Below are 27,782 nucleotides of genomic sequence, written 5' to 3' on the forward strand. Positions count from 1 at the left end.
AGTGCAGACGACATCAAATAGAAACTGAAGGGCTCTGATCGCTGCTGCTCTGTATTACTCTTCCCGAATTTTGGATTTTCCTTTCTGGGTGAGTTTGGGGGTAATTTCAGCTCCTCTCAGTTTCAGTGTAATTGACTCCCATCTCCCTGTCGGTGGGAAGCTCCTGGATCTTACACTCAGTCCCGGGGGTAGTGGGGGCTCAGTCCCGGAACCGAACAGAGGCCCGGCCAAGAGACTGGGAGGGCCTGGCTGTGGGAGGAAAAAAGGTTCTCAGAGCCTGGGTGAATGGGAGAGCGGGTTCCCGGGGACAGGGAAGGTAAATATTAACCCGTCTGGTCCGGTGTGGGAAAGGGGAGTACGGGTGTTCCCAGCTCCAAATGGATTCCCGTTCCATGGCTGTAATAGTCCGGGTTGATAAGGACTCCCCACTTTACAGTAGAAACCACATCTTAAAGAAAAGGAAGTCAAATTAATACGTGAAACCCCCTGCCCCTCCCTCCAGGTTGGAAAAGGAGCAGGTTCTGGGGACTACTGCACAGGTTCGGGAAGGCCGGTAGCTGGCCCAGTATCAGCAGTGAATCGAGTATTGTTACTCTCTCCTTTGCATCAGGAGGTTGTGGGTTCAAGTCCCATTCCAGGACATGACCTTAAAAACACAGACTGACATCCCAGTGCAATACTGAGGGAGGGCGCTGTGATCAATAAGACTTTATTCAAAATCCCATTTGATCTTTTGGTGATGTGATCGACTTAAAAGATCCTGTGGCCGCTGTTTCGAAGAGTAGCAGGGATGACCTGGTCAATATATTTATCAGTCAATCAACAGAATAACAATTATGGAGTACAATAGAATCCCTACAGTGTGGAAACAGGCCATTCGGCCCAACACTGACTCTCCGAAGAAGTGTTCTGGGATCTTGCCGTGCACAGATTCGCCTGCCTTATTTCCCACATTCCAACATGGATTACACTTCAGATGTACTCCGTGTGCTTTAGGATGTGATGAAAAGTGCGATGTAAATTCTGCGAGAGGCTGTCAATTTTATTCAGGAGCTTGACAGAGTTGCTAACAAAAACAGAAATTGCTGTAAAAACTCAGCAGGTTCTGAACTGAAGAAAGGTCACTTGATCCGAAACATTAACTCTGATTTTTTAGATTAGATTAGATTATTTACAGTGTGGAAAACAGGCCCTTCGGCCCAACAAGTCCACACCGACCCGCCGAAGCGCAACCCACCCAGACCCATTCCCCTACATTTATCCCTTCACCTAACACTATAGGCAATTTAGCATGACCAATTCACCTAACCTGCATATTTTTGGTCTATGGGAGGAAACCGGAGCACCCGGAGGAAACCCACGCAGACACGGGGAGAATGTGCAAACTCCACACAGTCAGTCGCCTGAGGCGGGAATTGAAGCCAGGTCTCTGGTGCTGTGATGCAGTTCTGTATCCAACTGGTTAGTTCTCCTTTTATTCCATGAGATCTAACCTTGCTGACCAATCTTCCATGGGGAACCTTGTCAAATGCCTTACTGAAGTCCAAATAGATCATGTCCACCACTCTACCATCATCAATCTTCTTTGTTACTTCTTCAAAAAACTCAATCAAGTTTGTCAGACATGATTTCTCATGTTGACTATCCTTAATCAGTCCTTGCCTTTCCCTCCAACAACCTGCCCACCATCAACATCAGGCTCACCGGTCTATAGTTCCCTGGCTTGTCCTTCCCACCTTCCTTAAATAGTGGCACCATATTTGCCAATCTCCAGTCTTCCAGCACTTTACCTGTGGCTATCGATGATATCTCAGCAACTGCAGACCTCAAATCCTCTGGTACCTTGCCAGTAGCTAGTAAGGATGGAAAATGACCCTCAGAGGGACTTTTGTTTTTATCCATGACTTACTTTTAACAGCATTGGATGCAATTCATCTGACCTCAGTGATTTACCGACCTTCAGAAATGTTCTGAATATTTCTGCCTCGACCACCCTTCCCAGTCAGAGCGTTCCAGATTCCCACCATCCTCCAAGTGAAAATAATTTTCCTCACAATCCATCTAAACATCCTTCCCTTTACCTTAAATTATTGACCATTCCATCAAGGGGAAAATGTTTCTTCCTGTCAACCATCTCCATGTCCCTCCTAATTTTACACATCTCAATTATGTCTCCCTTCAGTCTCCTCTGCTCCATAGATCACAAACTCAGTCTGTCCCATCTCTATTATTTGCTAGCTTTGGAAGAGTAACATAGATGCACAAATTAGTGAAAAGTCTATAAATGGAGAGGATAATAATAATAAAATTGGGAAGGCATGCATGTAACTGCATGGTAGTCGACATGTTTGTGCCATGTGTACATGTGTGTACATTTCAATACATGGTGTACACGTCAGCATGTGGGCATATATTTTAGTATATGTGAGTGTATATGTTCATACGTGTTTGTATATTTCAGTATATGTGCATGTGTATGTCAGCATATGTGGGTGTATATGTCAGCACATGTACTGATATATACTCAAATGTTGCTGCTCTCGGTGACCATTAATTGCATTGATGCTGACTCGCATGAATATCTTCTTATTGATGTAGACTCTCTGGTAACATTTTAGACAGTTACAACACATCATTCCTTGGCTCTGCCGATGCTGGATTTCTGAATTCCCAGAATATTTCTTCTGCTCCAGGTTCTCATTTGGATCTTTCATGGTAGGGAAATGAATTTCAAAAATACTAAAAATCAGTACTCACACTAGAGATTTGAATATGTAAACTGGGTTGATTCCCTGGGTACCAAGGGAGCATTGCAACATCAGAGGTTTAGTTTGAGTGCATATTGCACAATTGGAAGGTCAGTGTTGACGAGTGCTGCACTGTCATAGGGTCAGTACTGGGGGAATATTTCACTGTCATAGTGCCAGTACTGCGGGAATACTTCACTGTCATAAGGTCAGTACTCAGGAGATGCTGCAAAGTTGGAGTTGCCAATACTTGGAGACATTTGAGCCATCAAACACTGGCCTCATCTGTCCTCTGGTGAATGTAAAGACACTTAAAAAAAGGGTATCCAGCCATATTCCTCATTGTTCTATTTGGTACCTTACAAAGAATAGTCTGTCTGTTGTGTTTCAGACTAGGCAACATTAAAATATTCTGAGAATGTGACAGGTGAAGTAAGAATGCAAAATAATTTAGTTTTTGTCTGTTTTTCCTCTCTGTGTTTCTCTATTCTTCACTTCTTTCTATCCCTCTCTCCCACTCACTCGTTGTCCCTCTTTACTGTTCAGAGTATCGAGTGTAGGTAGCTGGTAGTTTATGTTGCAGCTGTACATTGGTTCGGCCACTTTTGGCATAGTGTGTGAAATTCTGGTCTCCCTCCTGTAGGAAGGATGTTATGAAACTTGGAAGGGTTCAGAAAAAGTTTACAAGGATGTTGCCAATGTTGTAGGGTTTGAGCTATAGGGAGAGGCTGCAGGCTGGGGTTATTTTCCCTGGCGCATCAGAGGCTGAGGGGTGACTTTATAAAAGCTTATAAAGTCATGAGAGGCATGCATAGGTTAAATAAACAATATCTTTTCCCTGAGTCGGGGGAGTCCAGAACTCGAGGGCATAGGTTTAGGGTGAGAGGGTAAAGATTTAAAAGTTACCTGAAGGACAACTATTTCATGCAAAGGGCAGTGCGTTTATGGAATGAGCTGCCAGAGGAAGTGGTGAGGCTGGTACAATTACAGCATTTAAAAGGCATCTGGATGGGCATATGAATATGAAGGGATTAGAAGGATGTGGGCCAAGTGCTGACAAATGGGATAAGATGAATTTAGGATACCTGGTCGGCATGGACAAGTTGGACGAAAGGGTCTGTTTCTGTACTGTACAACTCTATGATTCTCTGAATCTTCGTGTCGCTCTGTTCCCCATTTCTGTATATATCCGTCCCTGCCCCTCCTATCTGTCACTATCTCTCTCTATCCCTTCCTCTACATCTCCATCTTTCACTGCCCCTGTCTCTCCCTCGATCATTCTCTGTCCCCCTGCCTCTCCCTCTTTCTCTGTTACAAACATTAATATACAGCTGTAATAGCCTGAGCGATGACCAATCGATCTGATTCTCTCTCCAGTGACTACTACAGAAACAGCGGGAGATTTAGAGGTGACAGGACCATTATCCCACATAATGGGGGTTGTCGGGGGCAGTGTGGTCCTGGAATGTGTCTTGGTGATGACCAAAGTCCTAAAGAATTTTTTTTAGATTAGATTACATTACAGTGTAGAAACAGGCCCTTCGGCCCAACAAGTCCACACCGACCCGCCGAAGCGAAACCCACCCATACCCCTACATTTACCCCTTACCTAACACGACGGGCAATTTAGCATGGCCAATTCACCTGACCCAGCACATCTTTTGGACTGTGGGAGGAAACCGGAGCACCCGGAGGAAACCCACACAGACACGGGGAGAACGTGCAAACTCCACACAGTCAGTCGCCTGAGGCGGGAATTGAACCCGGGTCTCAGGCGCTGTGAGGCAGCAGTGCTAACCACTGTGCCACCGTGCCGCCCACAAATCCAGCGAATATGGAGGTTCGCTGGATCAACATGGCGTATGGCTATATCTCACCTGTCCACTTATACACAGAAGGAGCAGACGCTTTGGCATTCCAGCACTCGGCCTACAGAGGCCGAACTGAACTGTTTCTCGATGAAGTGGCACAGGGGAATCTCTCTCTCAGACTGAAGGATGTCCGAGTCTCTGACAGGGGACAGTACAAGTGCTTCGTTGCTTCTGGCATCAAACACAATGAGTTCAAATTCACACTAGATGTGACAGGTCAGTGACCATTTTGTAAACACACTAGCTGACCTCCTCAGGGACAGGGTTGTTGAGGTGAAGGATGAATATTGACTCAGAACCAGGCAGAATGCAAATAGAACCTGACAGGATCGACCCTGAGAGGCTGTTTCTGCTGACGGAGGTATCTAGAACACGGGGACGCAGTTTCAGGATAAGGGGATGGTCACTTAGCACTGAGAAGGGGGATAGCTCTTCACTCAGAGTGTTGGGAACCTTTGCCTCACTGTCTCATTCCACTGAAGGGGGAAAAGACCATTCGGTCCCTCCAGGCTGCCCCACTCTTCAATATTTTAATTTTATTTCACTATTATAGCTGATTTGAATTTTATTTCCACATTCAAGGTCCTCTCCCCACATCCCTGAATACCAGGAATGAAAAGATTTCTGAGGTGAGTGTTCACAGAATGAGTATTTCTAGAGCCCTGGAGTAGAAGATGTTTTAGCTCAGTCAGCATGAGAAACAAACTCTCCATGTAGTCCCTATTTTTAATCTGTGATAGATTAAAGTTTTGATGGATTAAGCAGTGAGTGAGGCCACAGATCAGCCATGATCTCACAGAATGCTGTAACAGGCTTGAGGGGCTGAATTGCCTGCTCCTGTTCCTCTCAAATCCTACCAGAATGCTTTCACCTCTCACACTTCTAACCCCTAGAAAGTACAGAACAGTCCATTCAGTGCTCGCAGAGCAATTCTCTTGACCAGCGATCAATCCCGTGCACCCACACATGGGACATGTCTTTTCATCCTCAGCCGGGGATGGCCAGACATTGAATATATTTAAGAAAGAGATTCATATATTTTTGGAAGCTGAGGTAATATAAAGAACATGTGGAAAGAGTGGGAATTTGGAGTTGAGGTGGAGAATTAGCAATGATCATATTGACTAATGGGACAGGCATCAGGGATTGAATGGACCACTCCAGCTCTTCTCTGCGTTAAGTTCTTTGTTTCCCACAATTCATCTGGTGGAATGCAGTCATCGAGGCTGGCTTTGCATAAAGGGCCTTTGGCCCATCTGCCCCATTCAATAACAAGCAGGTAACTATTCTAATCCTACTTTCCTGCATTTGGCCCTTTGCTTTCGTATTGCAAACATACATAGAGTCATAGAGATGTACAGCATGGAAACAAACACTTCGGTCCAACCCGTCCATGCCAACCAGATATCCCAACCCAATCTAGTCCCACCTGCCAGCGCCCAGCCCATATCCCTCCAAACCCTTCCTATTCATATACCCATCCAAATGCCTCTTAAATGTTGCAATTTTACCAGCCTCCATCACATTCTCTGGCAGCTCATTCCATACACATACCACCCTCTGTCTGAAAAGTTGCCCCTTAGGTCTGTTTTATATCTTCCCCTCTCACCCTAAACCTATGCCCTCTAGTTCTGGACTCCCCCACCCCAGGGAAAAGTCTTTGCCTATTTACCATTTCCATGCCCTTCATAATTATGTAAACCTCTATAAGGACACCCCTCAATCTCTGATGCTCCAGGGAAAATAGCCCCAGCCTGTTCAGCCTCTCCCTATAGCTCAAATCCTCCAACCCTTCTTCACTATCCTATCTACCTGTGACTCCACTTTCAATGAGCTATGAACCTGCACTCCAAGGTCTCTTTGTTCAGCAACACTCCCTAGGATCTTACCATTAAGTGCATAAGTCCTGCTAAGATTTGCTTTCCCAAAATGCAGCACCTCACATTTATCTGAATTAAACTCCATCTGCCACTTCTCAGCGCATTGGCCCATCTGGTTCAGATCCTGTTGTAATCTGTGGTAACCCTCTTCGCTGTCCACTACACCTCCAATTTTTGTATCATCTGCAAACTTACTAACTGTACCTCTTATGCTCGCATCCTAATCATTTAAGTAAATGACAAAAAGTAGAGGACCCAGCACCGATCCTTTGGCATTGCACTGGTCACAGGCCTCCCATCTAAAAACAATCCTCCACCACCACCCTCTGTCTTCTACCTTTGAGCCAGTTCTGTATCTAAATTGTGAATTCTCCCTGTATTCTGTGAGATCTAATCTTGCTAATCAGTCTCCCATGGGGAACCTTGTCAAACGCCTTACTGAAATCCATATAGATCACATCTACCACTCTGCTGTCATCAATCCTCTTTGTTACTTCTTCAAAAAACTCAATCAAGTTTGTAAGACATGATTTCTCATGCACAAAGCCATGTTGACTATCCCTAATCAGTCCTTGCCTTTCCAAATACATGTACGTTCTGTCCCTCAGGATTCCTTCCAGCAACTTGCCCACCACCAACATCAGGATCACTGATGTATAGTTCCCTGGCTTGTCCTTACCACCCTTTTTAAACAGTGGCACCACATTAGCCAACCTAGTCTTCCGCACCTCACCTGTGATTAGCGATGATACAAATATCTCACTAAGAAGTCCAGGAATCACTTCTCTAGTTTCCCACAGAGTTCAAGGGAACACCTGATCAGGACCTGGGGATTTATCCACCTTTACCCATTTCAAGACATCCAGCACATCGTCCTCTGTAATATGGACATTTTGAAAAATGTCACCATCATTTCCCTACAGTCTATATCTTCCATATCCTTTTCCACAGTAAATACTGATGCAAACTACTCATTTAGTATCTCCCCCATTTTTTGCAGCTCCACACAAAGTCCACCTTGGTGATCTTTAGGGCCCCTATTTTCTCCCTTGTTACCCTTTTGTCCTTAATATATTTGTAAAAACTCTTTGGATTCTCCTTAATTCTATTTGCCAAAGCTATCTCATGTCCCTGTTTTGCTCTCCTGATTTCCCTCTTAAGTATACTCCTACTTCCTTTATACTCTTCTAAGGATTCATTCATCTATCCTGTCTATACCTTTCATATGCTTCCTTCTTTTTCTTAACAATTTCTTTAGTCATCCAACATTCTCTATACCGACCAGCCTTTCCTTTCACCCTAACAGGAATATATTTTCTCTGGATTCTCGTTATCTCATTTCTGAAGGCTTCCCATTTTCCAGCCGTCCCTTTACCTGCGAACATCTGCCCCCAATCAGCTTTCGAAAGTTCTTGCCTAATACCGTCAAAATTGGCCTTTCTCCAATTTAGAATTTCAACTTTTAGATCTGGTCTATCCTTTTCCATCACTATTTTAAATCTAATAGAATTGTGGTCTCTGGCCCCAAAGTGCTCCCCCACTGATATCTCAGTCACCTGTCCTGCCTTATTTCCCAAGAGTAGGTCAAGTTTTGCACCTTCTCTAGTAGGTACATCCACATACCGAATATGAAAATTGTCTTGTATGCACTTAACAAATTCTTCGCCATCTAAACCCTTAACACTATCTTTATACTCCTCTAAGGAATCACTCGATCTATCTTGTCTTTACCTTACATATGCCTCCTTCTTTTTCTTAACCAAACCCTCAATTTCTTTCGTCATCCAGCACTCCCTACTTTTCCCTACCAACCTTTACTTTCATCCTAACAGGAATATACTTTCTCTGGATTCTCGTTATCTCATTTCTGAAGGATTCCCATTTTCCAGCCGTCCCTTTACCTGAGAACATCTGCCCCCAATCAGCTTTCGAAAGTTCTTGCCTAATACCATCAAAATTGGCCTTTCTCCAATTTAGAACTTCAACTTTTAGATCTGGTCTATCCTTTTTCATCACTATTTTAAAACTACTAGAATTATGGTCGCTGGCCTCAAAGTGCTCCTCCCACTGACACCTCAGTCACCTGCCCTCCCTTACTTTCCAAGTGTAGGGCAAGTTTTTGCTCCTTCCTGAGTTGGAACATTCACATACTGAATCAGAAAACTTTCTTGTACACGCTTAACAAATTCCTCTCCTTCTAAACCCTTTGCACTATGGCAGTCCCAGTGTTTGGAAAGTTTAAATCCCCTATCATAACCACTCTATTATTCCTATAGATAACTGAAATCTCCTTACAAATCTATATCTCAATTTCCCACTAACTGTTAGGGGTCCATAATACAATCCCAATAAGGTGATCATCCCTTTCTTATTTCTCAGTTCCACCCGAATAACTTCCCTGGATGCATTCCCAGTAATGTCCTCCTTAAGTTCAGCAGTAATGCTATCCCTTATCAAAAATGCCACTCCCCTTCCTCTCTTGCCTCCCTTTCTATCCTTCCTATTGCATTTGTATCCTAGAACATTAAGCTGCCAGTCTTGTCTATACCTGAGCCATGTTTCAGTAATTGCTATGATATCCCAGTCCCATGTTCCTGACCATGCCCTGAGTTCATCTGCCTTCCTTGTTAGGCCTCATGCATTGAAGCAAATGTCATTCCATTTAACAGTCGTACCTTGTTCTCTACTTTGTCCCTTCTTGCCCAGTTTGACTTGCTCCCTTTCCCAACTGCACCAGTCTTAGATTGATCACTTTCCTCACTGTTTCCCTGGGTCCCACCCCCTCATCTTATTAGTTTAAATCCTCCCAAGCAGCTCGAGTAAAGTATATTAGTTCCCTTCCAATTCAGGTGCAATCTATCCTTCTTGTACAGGTCCCTTCTACCCCAGAAGAGATTCCCAACTCACTCTGCATGAAAACATTTTTCTGGACATGCCCTTGACACCTCTGGTCCCTTACCTTAAATCAATGTCCCTGGTCATTGATCCCTCTACCAAGAGAATGCAACCAACCTATGCCCCTCATAATGTTAGACATCTCAATCATCTCCCCAGTCTCCTCTGCTTTGAAGAAACAAACCCTAGTCTAATCAATTATAAATAAAGAACTACAGATGCTAGTGATCTGAAACAAAAGCAGAAATTCCTGGAGAACCTCAGCAGGTCTGGTGTCACCAATGAGAAGAAAGCAGTGTAACCCTTTTGAGTCCAGTGACTCTTGATTAGAGCAGTTAGCAATTAGGAACATGTGGTATGGAGCTGAAGTTTGGAGAAGGGGGCAGGGAGAAATGAGTGGATAGGTGGAGATGGAGTCCATGAGAAAGAGAGAGAGAGAGAGAGAGAGAGAGATGAAAGGTGTATGTAAACAAGGAGGCTATGGATAGAAAATCAGGACAGAAGAAGAAGTGATAATAAGAGTGATAAGTGGGGAAATAGGTGAGCTGTACTGAATGCAATGCGTGTGTGTTGACAGTGGGTTCTAGAATTCCATGAGTATGGGTGACTGCTTAAAGCAACACATATCAGGACAGACCTGGTGTGAGTGAGTAAAAAACATGAAATGTTCAAATTTATTGAACTTGATATTGAGTCCCAGAGGCTGCAGTGTTCCCAAATGGTGAATGAGATGCTGTTCTTCGGGTTTGTGCTGATGCTCTCTGGAAGACTACGCTGAACTTGCAACAGAAATGTTGGCTAAGGAATACGGTGGTGTGTTGAAGAGGCAGGCAACTTGCAGCTTAGTGTCATTTTTGTGGACAGAAAATAGGTGTTCTGCAAAGTGGTTGCCCAGTTTGCTTTACGTCTCCCTAATGTAGAGGAGACCACATTGTGAACAGCAAATACAGTAGATTAGATGGAGAGGTACAGGTAAATTACTGCTTTACCAGAAAGGTATGTCTGGCACCCTGGATAGTGAGGAGGCGGAGGTGAACAGGTGGTGTTAAACCTTCTGCAATTGCATGGAAAGGTATTTGGGGTGTGAGAGGGTGTTGGGAGTGAAGGAGGAGTAGACCAGTGTGTCGCAGAGGGAATGGTCCATGTGGAAAACTGACAAGGTAGGAGAAGGGAATATGTGTCTGGTGATGGAATCCCGCTGGATGTGCTGGAAATGGCAGCTAAAGATTGTTTGGATGCATAAGCTGGTCGAGTGGTAAATGAGGAGTACAGTGACACTATCATTGTGGGAGGGAAGAGAAAAGGGGTGTGGGGTGAAGAGCGGGAGATAGGTTAAACATGGCGAAGGGCCCTGCAACCCACAGTAGTGGGGAATCCTTGATTGAGGAAAAGGGTGGACATTTTGGAGGCAGCACCATGTGGAAGGTGGTATCATCAGAACAGATATAATGTAGGTGGAGAAACTGGGGCAACGGGACAGAGTCTTTACAAGAGGCAGGGTGTGAGAATGTGTAATCATTGTCACTATGGGAGACGGTGAGTTTGTTCGTGGCCAGCCTATTCCTCAAAATGGAAACAGAGATATCGAGAAGGGAATGGGGGAGGCAGGGATGGACCAGGTGAAAGTGACGGTAGGGTGGAAATTGAAAGCTCTGCAAGGGCCTTTCCCTCCAGGAGACTCTGGCCCACTTCTTGTCCACTCCCAACATCTCCCCACTCTCCCACAGCATCTTCCCAAGGAATATGTAAAACCTGCCCATATACCTCCTCCTTCATCCGGATCTTCCAGCTGAAGCAATGATTTACCTGCACTTCACTCAATCTGGTATTTGCTGTTCACAGTGCAGTCCCTTCTAAATTAGGAAATCAAAATGCAAAGTGGGTGGCCACATTGCAAAACATCAATATTCTATTTGCAAAAATGACCTTGAGCTTCAGTTGCCTGCCACTTCCCATGCCTGGCCATTATATCTCTGTCTCAGGCCTGCAGCAGTGTTCCAGTGCTCCAGTGTTTCAGTGCAAGCTTGAAGAACAGTACCTCATTTTCAGCTTCGGGACACTGCAGCCTTTAGGACTCAACATCAAGTTCAATAACTTTAGAGTCTGATTCCACCTTTCAGTGTTTTTACCTATACCACACCGGGTCCTGCACTGACAGGGGTTGGTTTTAGCACAGTCACCTATTCCCACATACTCTAAGATCTGCTATCACACTATTTGGATTGCTATCATACAGCTCACACACTTTCTCCTACTCTTTGACCCTATTATCACTTATTCAGTTTCTATTCTGTCCTGGCCTGCCATCCATAATCTCCTTGTTTACCCACAACTTTCATCTCTCTCTCTCTCTCTCTCTCTCTCTCTGTCTCTGGGCTCCATCTCCAGCAATCTGTGCCCCTCCAATCTCCCCATTTCCACTCCTCCCCCCAAACTAAATTATGTCTTCCGCATAAATAATGTTTCTTCTGAACTTCTGATGAAGAGTCACTGGATGTCAATGGGTAATACTCCTTTCTTCCACAGATGGTGCCAGGCTGGGCTGTTTTCCCTGGAGCGTCGGAGGCTGAGGGGTGACCTTATAGAGGTTTACAAAATAATGGGGGGCATGGATAGGATAAATAGGCAAAGTCTTTTCCCTGGGGTCGGGAAGTCCAGAACTAGAGGGCATAGATTTAGGGTGAGAGGGGAAAGATATAAAAGAGACCTAAGGGGCAACTTTTTCATGCAGAGGGTGGTACGTGTATGGAATGAGCTGCCAGAGGATGTGGTGGAGGTTGGTACAATTGCAACAATTAAGAGGCATTTGGATGGATATCTGAATAGGAAGGGTTTGGAGGGATATGGGCCGGACGCTGCCAGATGGGACTAGATTGGGTTGGGATATCTGGTTGGCATGGATGGGTTGGACCGAAGGGTCTGTTTCCATGCTGTACATCTCTATGACTCCATGACCTGACGAGTTGTTCCAGCAGTTTCTGTTCTTGTCCACAGTCTATCCAATCTCTCTTCACAAATATAACTCTCCAGACCAGGCAAAAAAAAATCTCTCCTGAGCCCTCTCCAGTGAAATCACATCCATACTAGAATGTGGATTCCAGAAGTGGACACAGAATATTCTTGTAGTTTTTTGAATCTGGGGAATACATTCCACAGACTAAATTGTCATGTTGGAAAAAACATGTTTGTTCATCTCTGCCTTAACAGCAGGACCTCTTTTTTTAAATGAAAGCAAAACTTTCCAGTTAGTTGAAGGTTTTTGCAGTACTTATGAACTTTATAATGTCCCTTTTTAAAAGAAAATGTTTTTATGTGCAGCCAGTCTGAAGGCCCAGAAACAATTCCAGTTGGTAGAACCTTACCTGGTGACTAATTTGACCTGTGGGTATTTCCTGTCTGGCCTGTTTCTCTCTCATCTCTCCGAGTGAGGTTTCCTCTGCCCTCCCCCACCACCTTGCCCTGACAGATTCTAATCGAACTCTGGTTACACTGCGTGAAGGGATCCTGAAAGTACAGGTCAGCTGCAATCTGACCGAGTGGTGTAGGGAGGCCATGACAGGCTTTGTGGCCTACTCCCCTTCCTGATGTCTCTGTGATTGCAGGTACAGGCCGCCAGCCCAGGATCGAGATGGAGGGCCAAACAGGTGATGGCATCAGTCTGGGCTGCAGATCCGAAGGGTGGTACCCACAGCCACCCGTCCTGTGGGTAGACGGAGGTGGAGTGAATGTGATGGTCCAGCAGCAAACCACGTACCAGCCAGACACTCAGGGGCTGTTCATGGTCAGCAGCTCCATCGAGATCCCCAAGCAATCCCCCAACAAGTACACTTGTGTCATTAACAATGTGATCCTGAAGGAGACACAGGAGGCTCACATCCAGATCGCAGGTCTGTCATGGTGGGAGAAGACATTCCCAGATACTCAGCTGGCTGGGGGAAAGGACTTGAATGAGATTATAGAGAAATATAAAATCCTGAGGAAATGCTGTGATTGAAACAGGCTCCTCGTGGCCCTGGTCAGAGACAAGTGTCAAAGGTCAGCCTCTCACAGCTACAGCTTGCCCCTTATGGCAACAAAAGGCATTTCACCAGGAAGGAAGGAGTGATGGAGATTGAGGGAGAGTGAGAGGCTGTGATGGAACGAGTAGGAGAGAGTGATCTAGGGAGAAGGAGAGGGTGTGATGGAGTGAGAAGGAGAGGATGCGATGCAAATTGAATGGAAGGAGTGAGTGTGATGGAACAGGGGGGTGAGTGGGTATATTTTGAGTTTGCGAAAAGGCAGTGAGGTAATGGACAGAGAGTGGGTGATGGAGGGAGACAGAGATAGCGGAGGTTGGAAGAGGGAAATGGATAATGGGGGAAAAGAAGCTAATAGAGAAAGAGGGTGATTGAAGTTGAGTACAGGGTGTAACAATGTGTTTGTATTAATTCAAACAGCTGAATGGTTCGCTTTCTCACTCTCTCTCCCTTTGTATCCCATTATCCCCGTCTCTCTCCAACTTTTTCTCCCTTCTCCCCTCTTCCCCCTACCTTTACCCCCACCCTTTCCCCTTCAATTTTGCCACTTCTCTAATTTGTCTCTTTCTCACCACCTTCTCCCTTTCCTTCCATTTCTCTCCCTTTCCTCCTGTCCTCTGTCTCTCGATACAGATTCCTTCTTCCCCGGTGTTTCCGGATGGCTGACAGCGTTCTGGATCCTGTTTGCTCTGACTGTTGCAGTAGTCACTCTCACAGTGTGGTACCATCGGAGATTACAGAATAAGATTCAAGGTGACAAACTGAGCTCAAACTCTGAGAACTTTTTGCAAAAACTAATCATGAACTGAATCTAATAATTTGTTAAAAGAAAGTAAAACAGTGCTAGAAATACTCCACAGATCAAGCAGAAGCTGTGGAGAGAGAGGTGGGCACGGAGAACAATGTTAATATTTCGGGGAATAAGATTTCATTTTTAGTGAGGTGTGCAATGAACAGTGTAATGAGGAGCCTGTTCATTGCAGTCTGACTCTGATGGCATCTCCCGAGGTCATGGTGCCCATTAGATTCATTAATTTATTTGATTTTCTTTTCCAGGCCTCAGGAAATCTGAAGGTAAATGATGTTTCTTCAGCCTGTGGGACATGTGCTGATGTTACACTGACTCTAGCTGTTGAGGAATTTCACACACTCACCCTGACCTTTACTGTTTCTGTCCTGAGAGCAGTCAGACCCCTTCCTGTATGTTGCTGATCTTACCAGTCACCTGGAGGGTCCATCGGTCTGTTCCTGTTGGTCCTTTCTGTGAGTATACCCTTTCCTTCACACACACCCTCCTGACCAGATTCTCTATCCCATTCTGACGTTTCCTGTTGTGACAGTGCTGTACCTTTAAGAGAGAGATGTTCTGCACCTGTTTCCTGTTGCAGAGGCATTTCGTCAGAGTGGTCACATAATGCCTCCTTCAGATGGGAAGTTGGTAAACTGTGTTTAATTTCTCTCTGGGTATTTGTTTTGAAGAATAATAAGGGAGTGGTGAGATGGCTCACACAGACCCAGAAGGGCAATTTTATTTAATGAGATGGTTTCAACAGGTTGCTGAGCTAAAGGCTTGAGTTCTTGGCTGCTAGAGTGAAGTCTTACACAATGAGTGTTCCTGCTAGACATCAAAAGAGGCAGTTTATTTCTTTGGTCTGGACTGGAAAGAGACTCTCCATAAGAATCAAAACTGTTTTGCTGAATTGATGTCAAAGAGTGTGCTTTGTGTCTATGTTGGATCATTTGATTAGTGCTTAAATATTGCAATATCTTGTTAAGTATTTCAATAGAGTTAAAGTTATTCCAATTCCTTTTTAGTTGTATTTTAACTGTGTTATAAGAATAAAGTGTGTTTTGATTAAAGTCCAGTAGTGGGCCAATTGAATCACATCTGTAATACAGTGCCTTGCACTAGCTGTAAAATCATTATAAATGTTAGTGTCTCTTTACAATACTTTATGTGGGGTTGAGGTGTACGGTATAGTCCATAGCATTCTCTCCCAACTCTCTCAACTTCCTCCCCTGTTTCTTTCCACTCTCCCGTGCTCTCTCCCACTTCTCTCCCTTCCATCTATGCTCTTTCTCCCCCAACTCCCTACTTTTTCTCATGTGAGTCTCTTCACCTCTCTCATCTTCACACAATGCCCTCTCTCACTCTCTCCCCCTCTTCTCCATGCAACTTTCTTTCAATTTCAATTGTACAGGTCCTCTCCTCCTTTCTCATCCTCTTGCTCCTTCTCCTCTCCCTCCTCCTTCCTTCTCACCTTCACCTTTCCTCTCTCCCAAACACCCACTCTTCTTCAGTTCCTCCTCCTTTCTTCCTGTCCTCCTCCTCTTCCCCTCTCTAAACCTTTACCTTTTCAGATTCCTTTTAGAGTCAGGGAGAGTGGATGATGTGATTTGGGTGACACACGCTGCTCTGGGGATGGGACAGTGTTCAGTGTGAGGGGAAAAGAGATGCTGCTAATTTAATGTTTTCTTTTGACCAGTTACAGAACATCAAAGGTTGCTGGATGGTGAGTAATCCTTAGTTACCAAAAACCAGATGTAATTGGATTGGGAAATTCAATGATGTGGACATGTATCAGAGAAAAGTTTGTGAACCTGTAATCCCGAGGCTAGTGATATAATGGATAATAAAGTGATTGTCTGAGTCATACAGTCATAGAGCCATAGCGATGTACAGCATAGGAACAGACCCTTTGGTCCAAGCTGACTAGATATCCTGAACTAATCTAATTCCATTTGCTAGCACATGGCCCATATCCCTCAAAATCCTTCCTATTCATATACCCATCCAGATGTTTTTTAAATGCTGTAATTGTATCAGCCTCCACCACTTCCTCTGGCAGTTCATTCCATACACACACCACCCTCTATGCAAAAACATTGCACCTCAGGTCCCTTTTATATCTTTCCCCTCTCACCCTAAAGCTGTGCCCTCTAGTTCTGGACTCCTTGTCTATTTACCCTATCCATGCCCCTCATGATTTTATAAACCTCTATAAGGTCACCCCTCAGCCTTTGACGCTCCAGGGAAAACAGACGCAGCCTGTTCAACCTCTCCCTGTAGCTCAAATCCTCTACCCCGGCAGCATCCTCGTAAATCTTTTTTTGAACCCTTTAAGTTTCACAATATCCTTCCGATAGGAAGGAGAGCAGAATTGTATGCAATATTCCAAAAGTGGCCGAACCAATGTCCTGTACAACCACAACATGACCTCCCAACTCCTGTATTCAATACTCTGACCAATAAAGGAAAGCATACCAAACATGGCCTTCACTATCCTATCTACTTGTGACTCTACTTTCAAGGAGCAATGAACCTGCACTCCAAGGTCCCTTTGTCATGGAATCATGCTTTGTTCCATCTCATCATTGCTGACCAATTTTCCCAAACTTATCAGACCGATTTGCCTGCATTTAGCCCATTTCCCTCCAACCCTTTCCTATTCATGTAATTACTCCAAGGCATCACAAAGAGTTGAGAGCAATGCTAGAAACGATTTCCTCTTAGTGGATTTTTTTACACCGTTATCGAAAGGGTCCAAAAATGTTCTTTGAAAAGAAATTAAATAATTATTTGCTAAAGAAGAATATCAGTGGATAGGTTGAAGGTTTTCATGTGTTAACAATAAGAAAGATTCGCATTTCTATAGTTGGCATGAGCTGTCAGTCTGATCACGACGGATTTACTTCCCTGCACTATCCCACCTGAAGGCTCGAATATTTATTCTATATTTTGGATTGATAAAGTGAAGAATTCAGAAGATTTACAATCTGTTGAGTGAGGAACTTTCTCCCCATCAGAGTTGTGAATGGAAAAGATGGGTTTCAGAACAGCCAGTGAGTTGGGATTGAGAATCTGAAGTAGTAGGAGACTGTCAATACAGTGTGTAAATTGGAATAGTCAGTTTCTCTCCAGATAATCTTCAGATTAACATACACTCCTCCTCCTCCCTGTAACTGAGTGAAACACGCAACTTCTTTTTTATTGGGACAAGTGTTTGTGAACAAATTGCTTTCACAGTCAATACTCTTCACAATTCTACAAATAGTCAAATAATATAACGTTTGCCATATTTCCGTATCTTCTGATTATTTCTAACCTTCTGACATTCTGTTGTGGGGAATTACAACCTCACTGGAGCAGAGGAATAATGTGTTCCTTACAGCACAGTTTTCTCTAATTCAACACTCTCTGACTGGGGTCCCACATTCTAACCTGTAAACTTGAGGCCACCTGACCCTCTGCTGCCTGTGTCTTCACTCATCCCAAGTCCCACTCTCCTGCTTGCTGACCTACATTGGCTCCCAGTTAAACAATGTCTCATTTCTTAATTTCTCACCCAGTTCTCCAATCCTTTCATGTCCTTACCTTTGCTGCTCTGAAACTCCTCTAGTCCTTCAACCCTGCAAGATATCAGTGCTTCTCTAATTCTGTCCTCTAGCAGACCCCAATTATGTTTGCTCCTTCATTTGGAGATGCAGTGTCAGGTGACTCAATTCCAACCCATACTCCCCCACCCCAATCTCACTTTCTCCCTTAAAGACATTCCTTAAAAACCTACCTCTTTGAAAAGATTTTGATCACCTGACCTAACATCTCACTGTATAGCTCTGTCATATTTTAATCCTATGTGTATGAATAATTTTGATATTTTTAACAGAAAAACAGGCATTCTATAAATATAAGTTGCTGATGTATAATGTAGATGTAGTATATTATCTGACAGGTGAGCAATACCACATTAGATTAGTAAGGACATAACAATGCAGGAAATAGGAGCAGATAGGCCATCTAGCCACTTGAGAGAATAAGACCATGGCTGATCTTTTTCATAGACTCAGCTCCACTTACTTGCCCATTCATCATAACCTTTAATTCATTTACTGTTCAAAATCTATCTATCTTTGCTTTATAAACATTCACTAAGATAGCCTCAACTGCTTTACTGTGGAGGGAATTCCACAAACTCACAATCCTTTGGGTAAAGAAGTTCATTCTCAACTCACTCCTAAATCCACTCCTCTTTATTATGAGATTATGCCTCCTAGTTTGTATTTCACTTGTCTATTCCCTTCATAATGGATGTTTTTTTTTAAAACAAATTATTTTGTAAAGTATATTCACCTTCAAAAAAAATCTCCAATCAAGTAATGTTTAGTTTTTCAGTGATATTTCTGGTGTAATTAATGTTAGATTTGAATTACCTTGCTCCACATATGACAAATTTCGCTCTCATCTGTTTTTCTCTTCAGAAATTGAGAAACTTCAGCAGAAGTTAGGTAAGAGATGATTCCCAAAAGTTCCACATTCGGGGATTTGAGTTTCACCTCATATTCAGCACCAGTATCTTCATTTTAGAAAACTCTGGCATGAAATTAAAATTTGTTAATGAAGTGAAGTCTGTTGAGTGGGATTTATTCAGACTATTCAAATTCTCTGTTTCCTTTTAGAGCAATGGAGGCCTCTGGTCCAGTCAGGTATGTTCTGTCTGTGGACATATAATGAAAGGAACTTCACCGATCAGTATGTGTATTTTTGATGTTTGCCCATGATAATGTTGGGCCAAATAGAACAGGAAGATATGAAGATTAATGATGATATGTTAATCTCTACCTTTACTCAATCCAAAGGGTGTGTGTGTGTGTGTCTTTCTTTGCACATTGTCAAGCGATAGCCAGTCACTCCCCACTGTGCAAACCCTCCAGGTCCTTATTTAACTGTAAATCATGATGTACTTTGACCGTTGCCCTGTTTGAGAGTGTTGCAGATGATTAATCTTCTTCCTCCTTTTATGTTGTCTTTGCAGAGTGGAACAGGATACGGAGCTATGCAGGTAAAACGCTGGGTGCAGCAGACTCTGTGTTTTTGTATTGTGTAGTACCGCATGGGCAGGCTGTCTATCTTCATCACCCTGTTCTGGCAGACCAAGAACCTCTCCCACCCCTACCGCCTGCCATTGGCTTATCAGAAGGATTTACAAGATGGCTGATCAATCTGTTTGGCCATGTTATGACAGAAACTCCACAGATACGAGTTGTGAAGTGGAACTTGAACCTGAAGTTTCTGGCCCAGAGGCAGTGAGGTTGCTCACTGTACCACATGACCTTCTCAGGGTTTAAGACAATTTGACAGTCTCCAGTCACTTTTGCTGACATCACATCTTTATTCCACTAATTTTCTTTCCAACTATTTCTCCAATTCTCAAACTGCACTGGTGGAATTGGAATTCACCTTCTCTGGGCTTTGGTTCAGCGACATGGAGAGGCAGTGCCCAGACAATTAATCTAGAGAACCAAGTAATGATCTAGGGACCAGGGTTCAAATCCTACCATGGCGGATGGTTGCATTTGGATTCAATTAAAAGTCTGGAACTGAGAGTCTAATGATGACCAAGAAACTGATGCCAATTGTCATGAAAAAGCCATCTGGTTCACTGATGCCCTTGAATGAAGGAAACTACAATTTTTACCCTGTGTGTGGCCTACATGTGACTCCAGACTCTCAGCAATGCTGCTGACTCTTAACTGCCCTCTGGGCAATGAGGGACAGGCAATAAATGCTTGATGGGCCAGTGACACCCTCACCCTGTGAATATAAAATGAATCACTGCAGACTGGTAAAAAGAGACCCCATTTTATAAAGCACGAGAGGAAGTTGCTAATTGGTTCGGCTATCTTTGATGTGGAGATGCAGCAAGAGCTTTCAATTCTTTATTCTCAGACCAGATCCTGGTTGGCCTGGGAAATACAATGAAAATGCAGCAGGGAATATTTACACCCTTCATTCTTTCTTTTATAATTCATTTGTGGGACTTGGGCATCACTGGATGGCCAGAATTGATAGCCCATCCCTATTTGTCCTTGAAAAGGTGGTAGTGAGTTGCGATTTGGAGATGTTGGTGTTGGACTGGGGTGTACAAAGTTAAAATCACACAATTCCATGTTATAGTCCAACAAGTTTAATTGGAAGCAATAGCTTTCAGAGTGCTGCACCTTCATTGGGTGGTTGTAGATTGTAAGACACAGAATTTATAGCAGAAGTTTACAGTGTGATGTAACTGAAATTATCCATTGAAAAATACCTTGATTTTTTTGTTCAGTCTCTCATCTGTTAAAATTACCCTGTTAGTTTCACTTCTTTCATACGTAAATCACAAAACTTTTTTTAAAAGTTACATTCTCAAGTGGACTTTATCTTGGCTGGTACCAACTATTAATGTATTGAAGGTGCGAGCTCTCCTGTGTGACTGTTTGTGCCTCAATGGTTAGACTGATTCTATTCTAAAAAATACATTTACAGAATCTTACGTGGATTCATGCAGTTTTTGAGCAAAGAAAAATGTAATTCTCCAAGTACAAATTCACCCCACAAAATTATGTGTATGTGTGTGTGTGTGTGTGTGGGGGGAGGGGGGGGGGGGTGTTTATGTATGTCTGTGAGAGTGGGTGCATGTGTGTGAGTGTCAAGGGGTATAAGTCTGTGAGAGGGTACATGTGTGAGTGTATGTGTATGCAATATCAAGTGCCTCCAGCCGTTCCTTGATATCATGTGGAATGAATCAAATTGCCTGGAGATTGGTAGCTGGGGACCACTGGAGGAGCACGAGATGGATCATCCACTCAGCACCTCTGACTGAAGATTTTTGTGAATGCATCAGCCTTATCGTTTGCACTGATATTTTGGCCTCCTCTATCATTGAAGCCTCCTCCTCCTCCAGTGAGTTGTTTCATTATCCACCACCATTCATGACTGGATGTGGAAGCATTGCAGACCTTATACCTGAACCATTGGTTGTGGGATTAATTAGCTCTACCGATCACTTTCTGTGTATGCCATTTGGCATGCAAATAGTCCTGTATGGTAGCTTCACCAGGTTGACATTCATTTTTAGGTATGTCTGATGCTGTTCTTGGCATGCCCTCTGCACAATCCATTGAACAAGATTTGATGCCCTGGCTTGATGTTAATGGTTGAGTGGGGGGATATGCCGGGCCATGAGGTTGCAGAGTGTGCTGGAGTACAGTTCTGCAGTACAGATCTGCTGTTGTTGATGGCCTGCAGCGCCTGACGCATGCCCAGTCTTGAGCTGCTAAATCAGTTAAATCTGTCTCATTTAACACAGTGATAGTGCCACACAACATGATGGAGGTTATTCTCAATGTGAAGGCGAGGCTTCTTCTCCACAAGTACAGTGTGGTGGTCACTTTTACTTATACTGTCATGGACTGATGTTTCTGCAGCCGGCAGATTAGTAAGGATGAGGTCAAGTAGCATCTGAGGAAATACTGATTTTCCTGCTCTCCGGATGCTGCCTGACCTGCTGTGCTTTTCCAGCACCACTCTGATCTCCAGCATCTGCAGTCTTCAGTTTTGCCTAGGATGAGATCAAGTATATTTCCTTCACTATCTGCCGCAGACCCAATTTTGCAGTTATATCCTTTAGGACCCAACCAGCTTGATCAGTAATACTGCTGCCAAATCACTCTTGGTAGTGGACATTGAAATCCCCACACAGAGTACATTTTGCACTTTTGCACCCTCAAGTTTCTCCAAGTGTTGTTCAACATTGAGGAGTACTGATTCGTCAGTCAAAGGAAGGTGGTACATAGTAACAAGGAAGACGTTTCCTTGCCCATGTTTAACCTGAAGCCATGAGACTTCATGGGGTCCAGAGTCGCTGTCAAGGACTCCCAGGGCAACTCCCTCTGGACTGTATACCACTGTGCCACCACCTCTGCTGGATCTGTCCTGCCAGTGGTACAGTCCATATCCACAGATGGTAGTGGTGGTGTCTGGGTGTTATCTGTAAGGTATGATTCCGTAAGAATGACTATGTCATGCTGTTGTTTGACTAGTCTGTGAGACAGTTCTCCAAATTTCAGCACTAGCCCCCAGATGTTGGTAAGGAGGACTTTGCATGGTCGACAGGGCTGTTTGTATTTTCGCTGTTGTCTTTTCCAGTTTCAAAGTTGAGGCCAGGTGGTCTGTCCAGTTTCATTTCTTTGTTGTGACTTTCTAGCAATTGATAAAACTGAGTGCCTTGCTAAGCTATTCCACAGGGCAGTTGAGAGTCAACCACAGTACTGTGGTTCTGGAGTCATATGTTGGTCGTACCAGCTAAGGATGGCAGATTTCCTTCCCTAAAGGGAAATCAGTGAACCAGATGGGTTTTTCAGACAATTGCTAATGGTTTCATGGTCATCAGTTAACTCTTAATTCCAGATTTTTTTTATTGAATTCATAGTCCACCATCTGCCATGGCAGGATTTGAACCCAGGTCCCCAGGACATTATTCTGGGTTGCTGGATTAATAATCGGGTGATAATACCACTAGGATACTGCCTCCTCCTGCACTCCTTCCTATTTGAAGTACTCAACCTCCCCAACCCACTTTTTCTGATACTCCTCACACTTCCCTCTCCCTCCCCTTCCTGATCTCCTACCTCACTTCCCCCTCTTGTCCCTTTCCTCTCCCTCCCTGTTTTCCTTGAATTGAGTAACCAGCTTTACTGTATACTCAAATGAGTACATCGAAAAGTTTGAAGTAACATTTCGGATAGAGTGAATTCTGAGGAAGGGTCTCTCCACCCGAAATGTTAACGCTGATTTCCCTTCACAGATGCTGCCAGACCTGCTGAGCTTTTCCAGCGATCCCTGTTTTGACACTGAAACGTTTATAATTTGCAGTTTACAACACCACCTTAGGTACATTCCCAAATTACAGAATAGAGAAAAGTTCCATTACAGCGATACACAAGAAGCAAACATCAGAGTCCCCCTCCAAAGTCTTTCCTGCAGCAGACCACGGAAGGGGGAACCTTCTCATGGTCTGACCATTGGCTGTCCCCGCTCCCAGACCGGGCCACTCCCGCCACGGTCTGCATTGGGCCGCTGCTCCTCAGAGACCCCGCCTCCTTCACCCTCCTCTCTCTCCCTCCCTCTCCCTGACGGTGTTATTTGATCTCTCCCCCAGCTCCAGCCTCTCTGACTCTGGATCCGAACACAGCGCATCCCCGGCTCATCCTGTCTGAGGACCGGACCAGTGTGAGACTCGGAGACACAGAGCAGCTGCTCCCTGACTCCCCGGAGAGATTTGATTCCTGTCACTGTGTCCTGGGATCAGAGGGATTCACATCAGGGAGACATTACTGGGAGGTGGAGGTTGGGGAGAAGACGGAGTGGGGTCTGGGAGTGGCCCGAGAGTCTGTGGAGAGGAAAGTGAGGACCTTCCCGAGACCGGATTCTGGATTGTGTGGCTGGTACCCGGATGTGGTTATTTAGCCGCCACCTCCCCCTCACGGACCCCCCTCTCCCCGAGTGTGAATCCCCGGAAGATCGGGGTTTTCCTGGACTATGAGGGTGGACAGGTGTCATTTTACAATGCGGACACCATGTCCCATCTCCACACTTTCACCCACACTTTCACTGAGAGGATCTTTCCCATCTTCAATCCGGGAGGGAATGACGGCGGGAAAAACTCCGCCCCGCTGACAATCTGCGGGATTAAAGGGCACTGACAGATCCATCCCATAATTTCACCCCGTCCCCCTGCCTCCTGCCAGCTGTAGACTGATGGGGGTCGGTCTCAATCTGGAGGAAAGAAGGAGGGGGAGAGAAGAAACAAAGAGAAGCTCAATTGTAGAGAGGGACTGACTGGGTAGAGTGAGCTGTGAGCTGCAGGAACCCGGGGACCTTCCTGCCTGTAATGTTGCTCCACAGGCGGGAGGTGGCGTTACATGACGGTGTTGGGGATGTATCAGTCAGTGGTTCTAAGACTTGGGCTCAGGGGAGTCGTTCGAGGGGGGACACCAAATCATTTCACTGCAGGGTCAGAGGAGTCTTTCCTGGGGGAGACCAAATCATATGCCTGCAGGGTCAGTGGGATCTTTCCGGGGGGGGGGGGGGAGAGACCAAATCATTTCATCGCAAGGCGCAGAGAGAATAATGTGTGGAGAAACGATCGTCCTGTTTACTTTAAATTTGCAGAAGTGAGAGTTATTCCTGCAGGGGCAGCAGTCCCACAAATCTCCCGAATTCTCATTTTCATGGTGCCGGGCTGAGATTTACTTTCGGGAGGAGGGGAGGGGAGCTGGGAGGTGAACTGCTGTGATAATCGACTCTTCAATTTGGATCAGGCAGGGAGCTCGTCTCGTTCTTACGCTGTCTTGACCATTGAGTGTTGCATCTTGTTTTTGTTAATTGGATTTCTTTCTTGTAATCATAATAAAAATGTCAGAGATTTTATTCAAACTTTCACCATATCCCATACATGATTTAATAATAGGGAGAAAATTAACTAAGTTTGCTCAGGTCTGTAAATATTGTCCAGGAAAATAAAACAAAATTGGAGGGAAGGAAACTCCTATGATTATGGGAGCTTGTTTTACATTAGAATGGGAAGCTGCCTTGAGACTATTTGTGTATCCACATGGAGTGAGATTGCTGTAACTACTGATTTGCAAACGTTTAGATGGTGGGTGAGCTGGCCGCTTGTGGATATCATAGTCATATAATACTTAACCATTTCATAAACAGTTCAGTTGGTGCACACGCATGTGGGTGGAGCCACCGTTATTATTTATTCCTCATTTCTTGCTCTTTCATCGTTCTGTACATAGTGAAATGATCCTTAAATCACCATAATGTAAATGCCTGTTTTAATAAAAGCATTACTCAAATAATCTCTGTATTTAACCTGTTCAGATTGCGTCTGTCCATGTACAATTAAAATTTGCAATGGTGTGCAGGATAATACTTGAAAGTAGTTTCTTCAATCAAAAAATCTAAGTTTCACTGGAACACAAACAAAATTTCTTAAAAATAAATAAATGCAAGAAACAGTAAATAAACCTGCTGTTTGTTTTACTTGCAAATTTCTCCAGAATTTGTGTCTTTGCATCTGCTATTCCCAACTCACCTGGATTATTTTGAGTCTCCAGGTGAAGGCCGTGGAGTGATAGTTGCCTGGAAAGTTTCCTCAGTCATTGCCATGTCGAGATGGTCATGAGGTGGGCAGTGGGAACGTCCACCTGCTTCAACCTTTGAGGCTGTAGGCACACTTCAATAAGACTGTTCAGCTGTTCCCCATCCAGTGTCTGCATCCATGCAGCCCTGCATTTATTTAAAGATTCTATTCAAGTGTTCATTCAAATCAGGTTAAAAGTTAGGTGTCTGAATGTTGTAAAATTATAATTGTTTCAACTTGTTCAAAACTAAAGTGTAAACACAAAATAAGCAGCAACAGCCCAGTGACACCAACTTCCATGATGGGAACTTTTAAAAATAATCTTGGACGCAGTTAGACAAGTATAGTTTAATTGAGGAAAGCCAGCAGGGGTTTGTTAAAAGCAAATCATGTTTAATTGTATTAATTAAGCTTTTTCATGAAGACATGGTTCTGATCGAGATGGGAATGTATTTCTGGACTTAGAGTCAAAGAGTCATAGAGATGTACAGCATGGAAATAGACCCTTCGATCCAACCCATCCATGCCAACCAGATATCCCAACCCAATCTAGTCCCACATGCCAGCACCCGGCCCATATCCCTCCAACCCCTTCCTATTCATATATCCATCCAAATGCCTCTTAAATGTTGCAATTGTACCAGCCTCCACCACATCCTCTGGCAGCTCATTCCATACACGTACCACCCTCTGCATGAAAAAGTTGCCCCTTAGGTCTCTTTTACATCTTTCCCCTCTCACCCTAAACCTATGCCCTCTAGTTCTGGACTCCCTGACCCCAGGGAAAAGACTTTGTCTATTTATCCTATCCATGCCCTTCATAATTTTGTAAACCTCTATAAGGTCACCCCCTCAGCCTCCGACGCTCCAGGGAAAACAGCCCCAGCCTGTTTAGCCTCTCCCTGTAGCTCAAATCCTCCAACCCTGGCAACATCCTTGTAAATCTGGAAAAGGTATTTGAGAAATTGTCACTTAAAATTTTAATTTTTCACTGGGGCCTAGGAGGTTGAGGTGTGACCTTATAGAGATTTATAAAATCATAAGGGATATAAATAGTGTGAGGCAATTTTCTGTTACAGAGAGGGCTTAGAATGTGAAAGTAGTGAATGTGAATACAGTTGCAACATTTAAAAGACATTTAGATAAGTACATGCACAAGAAATGCTTGGAGGGATATGGGCCAAGTAAAGGAAAGTGGTTACCAGTTTAGTTTCAGATTATCGTCATCCTAGACTGGTTGGAAGGAAAAGTCTATTCCATGCTGTATGACTCAAAAATAATTCAAAGTTAAAGCCCATTGAATAAAATGACAGTGACACTATGAAAATGAATGCTTCATTGTTTTAAAAAAGGGTCACTGGACTGAAAACGTTAACTCAGTTACTCACCTCGTAAATGCTGCCAGACCTGCTGAGCCTTTTCCAGCAATTTCTGTTTTTGTTTCATGAAGAGTTGTTTGTGCTTTATTTTCCGAAAATGAATTCATCTGGGTGACAGTGAATGGGTATTTTGCAGATGGGACAAGTTTTACAGTGATGTTTCTTCTGTATCAGTTCCTGGAGCACTGATTTTCTGGTATATGTCAATGACTTGAGTGCGAGCCTGTGGACTGAGTTGGGACTAATATAGATGTCATCAAAGTCAGCATTATTTAAACAGCAAATAGATCAATGATAGACATCTGGAGGACAGAGACATATCAATGGAATAAACTGACATCTTGAAGCTGTAATTTATGTGAAGTGGTACCTTTTGATTTTAAGCTCTTGATCACAGTGTCACATCATCAATCATTTGTGCACATATTCATCAAAGCCTGCTTGTTCCTCCACTTGCTTTAGAATTTACCCTTTTGTTTATATGGTCCTTCTCTTTGAATCAAATATCTGTACAAAATGAACAAAATTATGAAGAAATTCTACAAAACATTGTTTGACCTCTACAGGTGAGCTTTATCGAATTCTGGACATGGCACTTTGCAAAGATATGAATACATTGACCATAGTTTTGGGAAAGAAGACATCAGTTTGCAAAATAGATCTGAGAGGTGGGTTATTCTCCTGAGGGTAGAGAAAATTCTGAGCAGGTTTACAAGATTTAATAAAAATTATCAGGTGCCTGAACAAAATAGTGAAAGCATGAGAATCTGTTTGTTTTGACAGAAGTGTCCCTAACAAGAGCTGATGGACTTCTAGTGATTGGCAAATTAATCAAAAGCAACTGCAGGAAAAAGGTTTCAATGAAACTGTGAGACGTCAGGAACTGGAATCCATTGCCTGAGAATCAGGTGGCGGGTGATCCAATCAGGGCTGTCTATCTAATGAGAAAGTCACAGTAAAATGAAATGAAAGTATTAATGATAATGTTAATATGACATTAGTCAGAGACATGCTGTCAAGAA

The 27,782-nt window shown here is 43.8% G+C and overlaps 1 protein-coding gene across 1 annotated transcript; it reads left to right on the top strand.

The window, feature by feature from the left end:
* Positions 1–5: 5 nt before the first annotated feature.
* On the top strand, positions 6–24,235 carry LOC122541452 (butyrophilin subfamily 1 member A1-like). The gene is given in 11 exon segments (XM_043678231.1): positions 6–88; positions 2,619–2,715; positions 12,996–13,280; positions 14,043–14,162; positions 14,466–14,483; positions 15,896–15,922; positions 18,669–18,695; positions 18,867–18,893; positions 19,223–19,249; positions 23,390–23,634; positions 23,637–24,235. Coding segments are annotated over 9 exon segments (1,047 nt in total). The 5' UTR covers positions 6–88; positions 2,619–2,715; positions 12,996–13,021; the 3' UTR covers positions 23,934–24,235.
* Positions 24,236–27,782: the final 3,547 nt, after the last annotated feature.

Source organism: Chiloscyllium plagiosum, chromosome 37 (assembly GCF_004010195.1).
Source record: "Chiloscyllium plagiosum isolate BGI_BamShark_2017 chromosome 37, ASM401019v2, whole genome shotgun sequence".
Lineage (NCBI taxonomy): Eukaryota > Metazoa > Chordata > Chondrichthyes > Orectolobiformes > Hemiscylliidae > Chiloscyllium > Chiloscyllium plagiosum.